The sequence below is a fragment of the Solanum lycopersicum genome, chromosome 3 (assembly GCF_036512215.1).
Source record: "Solanum lycopersicum chromosome 3, SLM_r2.1".
NCBI lineage: Eukaryota > Viridiplantae > Streptophyta > Magnoliopsida > Solanales > Solanaceae > Solanum > Solanum lycopersicum.
In genome coordinates, this window is record NC_090802.1 from 5,316,663 (window position 1) to 5,326,073 (window position 9,411).

General features: G+C 34.1%; 1 protein-coding gene across 1 annotated transcript; it reads left to right on the forward strand.

Annotated features, from left to right (window-relative positions):
• Nucleotides 1-2,675: 2,675 nt before the first annotated feature.
• On the forward strand, nt 2,676-9,034 carry LOC101251553 (probable UDP-3-O-acylglucosamine N-acyltransferase 2, mitochondrial). Its single transcript, XM_004234421.5, has 11 exons — nt 2,676-3,046; nt 3,768-4,017; nt 4,352-4,428; nt 5,271-5,320; nt 5,905-5,969; nt 6,054-6,105; nt 6,176-6,246; nt 6,417-6,483; nt 7,137-7,208; nt 7,314-7,366; nt 8,612-9,034. Exons 1-11 carry the CDS (start codon nt 2,863-2,865, stop codon nt 8,637-8,639), a joined length of 969 nt encoding a protein of 322 aa, XP_004234469.2. The 5' UTR covers nt 2,676-2,862; the 3' UTR covers nt 8,640-9,034.
• Nucleotides 9,035-9,411: the final 377 nt, after the last annotated feature.

Sequence of the window (9,411 nt, forward strand, 5' to 3'; positions counted from 1 at the left end):
TTATCAAACTCAAAACTAAAAATTGAAACTTTAAAGCGATAGACGTTTCAAACTTACGAGTTTGCTTAGAATTAAAAGTTTAAAAAGTTAAACTTTAAATGAAATTTTGAAGCAATAATGTTTTATTAAGTTTGATTAAGATTTGAGAAATCTAACTTTAAAAATTCGCTAGCCTTTAAAAAAAATAGTCAAATAAGTTAATCGCCGGAAAATCGTATTAACGGAGTATCTTAGGTGCCTTAAACACCTTCCTAAGATACTAATAGGAATCCCGAACCCTAAAAATGTTTCAAAACAATTTTTCTGTTTAAGTTGTTTAGAAACGAAGTTTTCTTGATTTTTCTTAAAAATTAAGTGGCGACTCCTAAAAGTCGAAAATACCCTTTAAAACAAACTCTTTTCGAAAATCAACCTTTTTTCGATAAAACATCTGTATGGGCTCAAGCAAGCTCCCCGTGCTTGGTACACACGTCTGAAAACGTTCCTTCAAGGACTCAGCTTCACGTGTTGTGTACACGATACGAGTCTGTTTACTCGACATTCAGCACACGGTACAGTCATTCTTCTTGTCTGTGTAGATGATATCATTATTACATGCTCTACTGCAGCTCTCATTCAGATGTCACTCGAGCTATGCATACTACCTTCAAAATGAAGGACCTTGGCCCGTTACATTATTTCCTGGGAATGGAGGTTTCTTGGACTGGCAGCGGCTTGTTTCTTCATCAGTCAAAATATGATCGAGATCTGTTACAGAAAGCTGGACTGGAAAAATGCACCAGTCAACCAACACCGATGGCAGTCTCTTCGTCTACGAATGGAGCCGACACCCCCTTTGCCGATATCACCCACTTCCGCAGCCTCATTGGGGCTCTACAGTATCTGGCCATTACCCGTCCTAACATCCAGTTTGCTGTCAACCGAGTTGCTCAGCGCATGCATCAACCAAGTGAACATGATTACCATTGTCTAAAACGCATTCTCAGGTACATTTTTGGCACTCTTGGTCGTGGTTTACTCATTCGATCCGGGGACTTGGAGCTTCGGGGTTTCTCAGATTCAGATTGGGCGAATGATAAAAATGATAGAAAATCTACATCGGGGTTTCTCATTTTTTTGGGGCCGAACCTGATCTCCCAGTGTACAAAAAAACAACCCAAGGTCTCTCGGTCCTCGACTGAAGCTGAATACCGCGCCCCAATATTCCTTCAAAGTTTAACATCGAAAAATTATTTATGGAGTTTATAAAATAGGTATCTTTCGTGAAATAGATACCTAAAATAATGTGAAAATTTCATTCATGGTATCTCTATATCTTTTGAATCCACCGACATTGTTCTAGAGTTTCAACTTCTATAGGTTAAATCCTAATGACTAGTACTTTACAATTCGAACAAGCATTGTTATAAAATATTTATCAATAAAATTGATTATTGTTCGAATTTCATTTGGGTTGATTTTAGGATTGAGCGTGTTTTAGAGACTTCATCTTTGGTGGTTTTGAGTGTCGAACAATATGATGTAAGCTCACCAAATCAAAAATCTTCTTCCTCAAAATTCAATAACAAATGTGAATTATTTCGCATAATTCAGTATTTTTTCCTAAAAAATTCTGCTAAGGTTTTTGTCATTAGTATACAATATTTGGATTAGTCTTTTAATAACAAAGGTTATTTGACACTTTGACTTATTTTCTATTAAATAAAGGACAAAAGGGCCCGTTTGGATGATCTTAATAAAAGTAGCTTTAAAAAAGTACTTTTAAAAGTGCTGAAACTTATTTTTAAAATAAGCAGTTATGCGTTTGGATAAAAGTGCTGAAATTGTTATGTCAAACGTGAAAAGCGAAAAATAGAAGAAAGAAATGTTAGGGTTATATGGGTAATTTGGAGATTGTATAAAAATATTAAGGGCAAAAAGATAAAAATGTGGTCAACTTAAAACAGCTTATAAGCTAAAAAAAAAAACACCCCTACCCCAGCTTTTAACTTTTGACTTAAAATAAGTTTTTTTTTTAACTTAAAATAAGTTATTTTGAGTATTGCCAAACAGCTAAATAAGTCAAAAACCAACTTTTAAGTCAATTTGATCAGCTTTTAAGCTGAGCCAAACAGGCTCTTAGGCTATTTTGCAAAATTTAGGAGCGAATTTGAAAATTTTCCCAAACCAATTTAAAAGTTATAAGAGTATCTTTAATAATTTTTAGAAAATTATAATTATTCTAAGAGAAACTATTTAATTATACAAATAATTTTATCATAAATACTAATTCACTCAAAATATTTATATATTATTTTTTTAATAACCATCATACTATATTAATGCATAAAAAAGTTCAAAGAGTTAAAAGGATGCAATCACATCATTTACAATTTATTTTGAAAAAGTAGAAAGCCAACAACTTTGTGTACTAACAAAATAAATTTTTTTGAATCACATTTTAAATTAAATATCCCGTTCCAAATTTTAAGTATGATACATGTTTAAAAGATATATTTTGAAATATATATACATAGGGAATGAAACGACAATAAATTACATTAGATACATACTTTCTTTGTTTAAAATTGTTTGTCATGTTGCGCTTATCGAAAGTCAATTTGACTAATTTTTAAAGGTAAATTAGATTACATTATTTTGATATTTTAAACAAAAAAATTAAATATTTTAAAATCATATAAAAAGTATTATAAATCATAAATTTTTGCATATTAATATGATAGAAAAAATATATTAGTCAAAATTTTTATAATTTAATTTTAAATAGAAATAAATAAATACCGGACGGAGGAAGTATAATTTTGATAACAATATATTCGGAAATACAAATACATAGAGAGAACGAGTTAGCTTCCTTACATTATGGCTTTTCGCCTACAAAGATTTTCCATTCCTACAATTTCCTCTATATCAAGAATGGTGTGTAGCAAAATTCAAACAAGAAAGGTTGAAAATTTGTCAGCCCCAAGACTTGTATCAGCAATTATTTCTTCCAATTGGTTCTCTACAGGCCACAGAGATTCAAATCACAGTTCTACTGAGCAGGGTAAGTTTGTTGGTTATGTTGTTTTTATTTTAGCATTTGTGCTGCTCAGGAGTTTGTGAAAATGCCACAAAGACTTTGTTTAGTTGTTTTTTTCAAGTGGGGTCTATTTTTTTTTCATTACTAATATGTTTGGTAATGATATTCTGTCCTCTGAAGGCTTGTAGAAAAAAGTTTTCATCTTTTTATATGGGTATGTTGATTTTGTTGAAAATGTTTTCTCCTGAAGGAGAGGGGGAAATGGTATGGTGACTTATAGGGGAAATATCGATTTCCTTTTTAGTAATCCTAGCTTTTACTTTATATAGTTGCTTGGATGGACATTTTTGTTAAATCTTGTATAGTCAGAAATATCATAAGAATACTCTCCTTATTTGTTACGGTTCGTTTATTATGATTACTCTATGTCACCTACTTAGAATCAAATATGGGAAGTGAATGAAAGGTGATATTCGAGATTAAACATTTTCCTTCATAGTATTGATTGTGGAACAGTGAGTATTATTTATTCATACAGCTGAGTTGTAACTGCGGCGTAGTAGTAGTAGTTGTTGTTGTTGCAGTGTTGGTTGTGGATAATCTTGTGCATCAATCACATGTTGAATACTGCTCTGTTCTGTTTCCCTTGCGAAATGAAATGAGTTTATGTTCTCAGTGCTTGTTGGTGATTTAGCATTTATAAGTAATCTTGCTGTCAAGATTGTCATTTTCTTGGTTCCATCAGGTACCAAAGTGCACCTTGAATGTGCTTTGAATTCGAGACTTGAGAATGGAGGTGAGAATGACCAAGAAGATTACGGGAGATGGGGCAATGGCGGTGGGACTTTTCACAAGTCGGCCATCATTGATCCCTCGGCTTTTGTTGAAGTTGGCGCTGTAGTACATTCAGAATGTGCAGTGGGTGCAGATTGTCACATTGGCTCCGGAGCAGTCATTGGACCTACTGTTACAATAGGCCAATCAACGAAAATAGGGTAAAATCTCATCAGGCTTTCTTTCATGATAATATTCAAAGTTAACAATTACCTGAGCCTTAAGCCTTTTCTCAATTAGTTTAGATGTTTGAGTTTTGAGTTGGATTCTCCTAAAGAAAGAAATTCAACTGTTTAGAATTGAAAAGGGTGGGTGGGGGGCAATAGAGGGGAAACAAAACTTAGATATAAATTCTACGGATAAAGCTGGATGATCCATTTACTTTCTCGGCCCTTGGCAGTCTCACATGTACTTATTTTTGCAGCCTGATTTATTTTTTGCACTATTTCTTATGAATGACTTTTGGTCTATGAATTAACCTCAAGTTATCTTCAGCTACAATGTTGCACTGGCTAATTGCATAGTTGGTGACTTTTGCGCTATCCACAGTGGGGTCTGCATTGGTCAAGATGGTAAGGCTGAATCTAATGTGAAATTATCTGCTTCAGTTCATAAAAAAGGAAAGACATAATACATAAATATGTCATTTAACTTGGCACTACTAGCATCTACGCCTTCCAACTTTGGATGTACACAACTAGACAATTAAACTTGTATGAAAGTAACAAGTACACACATTGTCCTGCATGGCATAATATATATAGGATGCCACATAGGACGCATGACGCATATGTGTCTACTTGTTCAATTTTATACAAGTTTAAGTGTCTACTTTGTACATCCAAAGTTGGAGGGCATATATACTAGATGAGTCAAGTTAAAGGGCACATGTATCTATTATGCCAAAAGAAAACTAAGAGCCTGTTCGGCTCAGCTTAAAAGCTGGTTTTTGACTTATTTAGCTGTTTGGCAATACTCAAAACAGCTTATTTTAAGTTAAAAAAAACTTATTTTAAGCCAAAAGTTAAAAGCTGGGGTAGGGGTGCTTTTTTTTTTTTAGCTTATAAGCTGTTTTAAGTTGACCACATTTTTATCTTTTTGTGCTTAATATTTTTATACAATCTCCAAATTACCCATATAACCCTAACATTTCTTTCTTCCATTTTTCCCTTTTCACGTTTGACATAACAACTTCAGCACTTTTATCCAAACGCATAACTGCTTATTTTAAAAATAAGTTTCAGCACTTTTAAAAGTACTTTTTTAAAGCTGCTTTTATTAAGCCCATCCAAACGGGCCCTAAGACTATTTTCTTTCTGGTACATGTGTCGGGTTACCTGTCACTGACATACTTTTGTTGTACAAATTACTTCTAGTGTCAGGATTTAAATAAAAAGTTCTCTTCTTGTAACAGGTTTTGGATTTTATGTAGATGAGCAAGGAAATATGGTGAAAAAGCCTCAAGTTAGTCAAATACTATTAATCTGAGAGATATAACTGCTACCTGTCATCCTTGTAATCATCATATGTTTACATGCACATGTGCTTTATTAGAATTTTAATGAAAATCATTTTAATATTCTTTATTTTTATTTTATTTGGTGTTATAATTTAGAAAGATATTTCACAAATGTCGTGTCAACTTTCGTGCTCGATTTCAACTTCACCGTTATCTTAGCCCATGTCCTCAAGTTTGGACCATGATCGTTTGTGCTAATGGCTAATTGTTTGCGCTAAATTTCAGTGAACACTTGAGCCTAACTTTGTTGTTCGACCTATGCTCAAGCTTGACTTTTCTCGTCTTTAAATTTAAAAAAAAAAAAAAAAAGCTTGACTTTTCTCTCAATGAAATCAGGCCCGTCTGAGCTTGAGCTAAAAGTAGTTGGTCTAAACTCTAAACCTAGATTTGTCTTTTTTAAAGAAGTTGATAGCAGATTAACTATATAAGCTGATACTGAATGCTTTTTTCATATACTTGAGGTTTTATGAGCTATAACCTTTTATTCTTTCAAGCCTATTTATCTTTTTTTTATTACTTTCATCTGCAGACCCTGAAGGCAAGAATAGAAAACCATGTAGAAATAGGTGCAAATACATGTATAGATAGGGGCAGGTGAGATCGATGCTGTTTTTGAATTCTTTATTGCTAATGTTTCTGAGCTTATCATAAATGCCACATCGTTCGTGGGCCATGCAGTTGGAGGGATACAGTGGTTGGAGAACATACAAAGATAGATAATTTAGTTCAGGTACTTTCCTACTTCTGAAGTTCTGACGAAATGGTCGGTTTTGAGACGGTTCTTATGATTCGCAATACAGATAGGTCACAATGTAGTGATTGGGAGAAGCTGCCTCATTTGTGGACAAGTCGGGGTTGCGGGATCAGTGACGTATGTTATCCTTTTTAGCCCTGCTTTGATAAAGAATGGAAAGTAAAACTCTTTTTGGATTTGATCAGCAATTTATTTAACTTTCTAGTTCAGTGAACTTTTAACTCTCAGGAATATACATTTGTTCTTATTTTGGATTAATCTAAACATCTGTCCTTCTGTTTTCTCAGTATAGGTGACTATGTAACTTTAGGAGGAAGAGTTGGGATCCGTGATCATGTAAACATTGCCTCGAAGGTAGATTTTCTATTTAACTGATGATCTGTTCCTTGACTAGCACCATTCAGTGTCATTCTATGCAAAATGATTACTCCATAACATACGTGTAATTATTTTTAATAGATTTTTCATATTATATTGCGTGAGGAAATGGAAATGCTAGAACACTTTACTTCCAAGCAAGAAGAGATCATATGTTACCTCTTACCACTATATGCATCACACGTTCTATTTGGCAATGCTTAGCTTAACATTATCATGTTAATTCATTGCTTAGTATTGATCTTAATGGACAAAGTTGAGAAGCCAGAAATGTCACGAATGAGTTGATTGTCACAATTAAAAGGAAGTTGCATTTTTGTGTACCTGTTCTCTTGCCTCAAGTTCGTCCTCCTTTTCCGTATGTGTCTTGAGCTAATGGATATCGTAGGATAAAAGACAAAAATTTGAGTAAACCACATTATTGTAAAAGCTTATGCAAGACACTGAGGGATGCTGTGAACCATAAAGTAGTTCAACTCGTGAATTCATCATGAATCTAGATACTAAATTTCTCACTGCATACTACCTACTTTTTCTGTTGATTATGAACATTCTATGCGGTTTTTCTGGAAGATAGTATGTATACATAATTAACGAAGAAACCAAATAATAGTGTTTTGATGCTTCAGGTTAGGTTAGCAGCTAATAGCTGCGTCACCAAGGATATTATTTTGCCCGGAGATTATGGTGGCTTTCCTGCTGTAAGGACTCTACCGTTGTTCATGGTTTCATCTAGTCTCTTCTGAAAAAATTCTGAACTTGTTTTTTCTTTATGATAGTTTGATAATTGCTGTGGCTAACTGCAGATTCCTATACGTGATTGGCGAAGACAAATTGCTAAACATCGTCAAATCTTGAAGTAAGAATTCTGCTTGAATACCTATCCTATACACACATCCACGATGTGAACATTTATTTGACTATGCATGTCATTTGATGTTCACCCGCCACCTGCTGGGACCATCTGAGGACCTATTGATTCCATATCACTTGCATATTCTTTTGATCATATTTATTGCTGAGCAACGTTATCCTGGATAGAGACTAGAAAATGAATTTGTACCTGAACTTGTTGTTCCTCTAGTCTTTATGACATTACATGCTCCTTGAAGGCAAAGAACTTATGTTTAAAAACATTTTATTATGCATTTATCGACAGGTAATTTCATATCTTTAAATTGGTCTTAATGCTGCACGCCCGATGTTAATTAACTGGGCTATTTAGGATTTGTCAATAGCTTCTGTCATATTCTCAATGTCAGTTAACAAAGTACCTTCCTGAGATTATCAAAGAACAGAACTAGTAAATCGACACACACTTTGAGCTTCTATTTAAGGCCTTGTTGCATGTAAAAACAGAATACCTTTTTGTATTCCTTTGTTGTTGTCTCTCTGTTATTTTTCATCTCTTTGTTAGTTGGTTCAACAGAGTTCCTTTAGTTCAGAAATAATGCACTTCAACTTTGTAGTCGAATACAAGCCTAAAAATGAGAACTCAATAAGAATAGGACAACAAGGGTCTATCGGAAACAACCACTCTACCTTCTACGGGTCTAATAGAATCAGTAAGGTCAGTGTACACACTACCCTAATTAGACCCCCCTTGTGGGATTACACCGGGTATGTTATTGTTGTAAAAAAAATAGTACAACAAATGGAAAATATCATAAATAAATGTTCCCCTTCCTAATTCATCAATAGAAATAAAAAGAACACCTCTTGTCCATATAAATAGGCAACAGTTTGCCATCTTGTCCTAGTCCAGCGGGACAATTAGCATGAAACCTATGATGTTTACTGTTCCACGACGAAATCTTAAATCTTATAGTTGAAGCTAATTCAATACGAAAAATCACTGCCCCCCTCGACCGATCATGCAGCATTTGCTTCCACTGCGACTCTGTCAATGTCAATGATGAACCACTAAGTGTAGTAGCAAACCAGGTGCTATTCTTGGGCTGTTGATAGAATGTTGTCAACATTTGGTACCTTCCAACGCGCTTTTCTCGATAATACACTGTCACTTGACTTGCATCATAGTAGATTCCAATACCTTGATTTGAATTCCTTGCTGTAACTCTGAAGCTTATGTGTGCATTTTCAGGTCCACCACCACCATCTCCGTGGCCTAAAGCAGGAATAGAGAAGTCGTTGAGGAATATTCGTGGTCGATGAGGACGAAGACTTAGCCATAAAATGAATGTGATGAGTCCAACAATTGCAAGAAGACCTAAGAATATAGTACATATGAGCTTTGACATTCTTGTGGTTAAACTTTCTTTAACCCAGTGAGCATAGTAGCTAGCACTATGGTGTCGCATTACAGGGCGTTCGTGATGGCGATGTTTAATTGGTAATGCTGGCCTAGGATGCTGCATTTTCTTTGTTTTTTCAAGTGAATGGAATTGATGTTGATCATGAACAGTTTGTAGAGTACATTATTATATAATGCAAATCTTTGGGATGTCATAGTATTGTTGAGGAACTTTATAGGAAAGAAAAGAATAAAGAAGAACTGGTTATGTGATCTTAGTGTATAACTAAATATACTTTCTTGAGAAGTAGTGTTATTGGATTCTTGAAGTTAGGGGCAAGTATACTTTGTTCAGTACACATGTTTATTCCTTCTCATAGAGATTATTCTTGTTAAATGTGGGGCGAGAAGTTGCTCGGGTGATAAAACATTTTGTTTTTATCTTCAATTTTAAGGTTGTAGCTTCGAGTCATCGTGGGAATTTCTAAAGAAATTTTCTTTCTTTATGTATAAGTTTTTAATTGAACAAGTTAAAATCCCACTAAACTATTAATCATTTTGCGAGTTTCATGCCTAAACATTCTCTTTTTTTGCTCCACCTTTTCTCCCTATTCATTTATTTTATAATTAAAAAAATCTCTGAAATAACT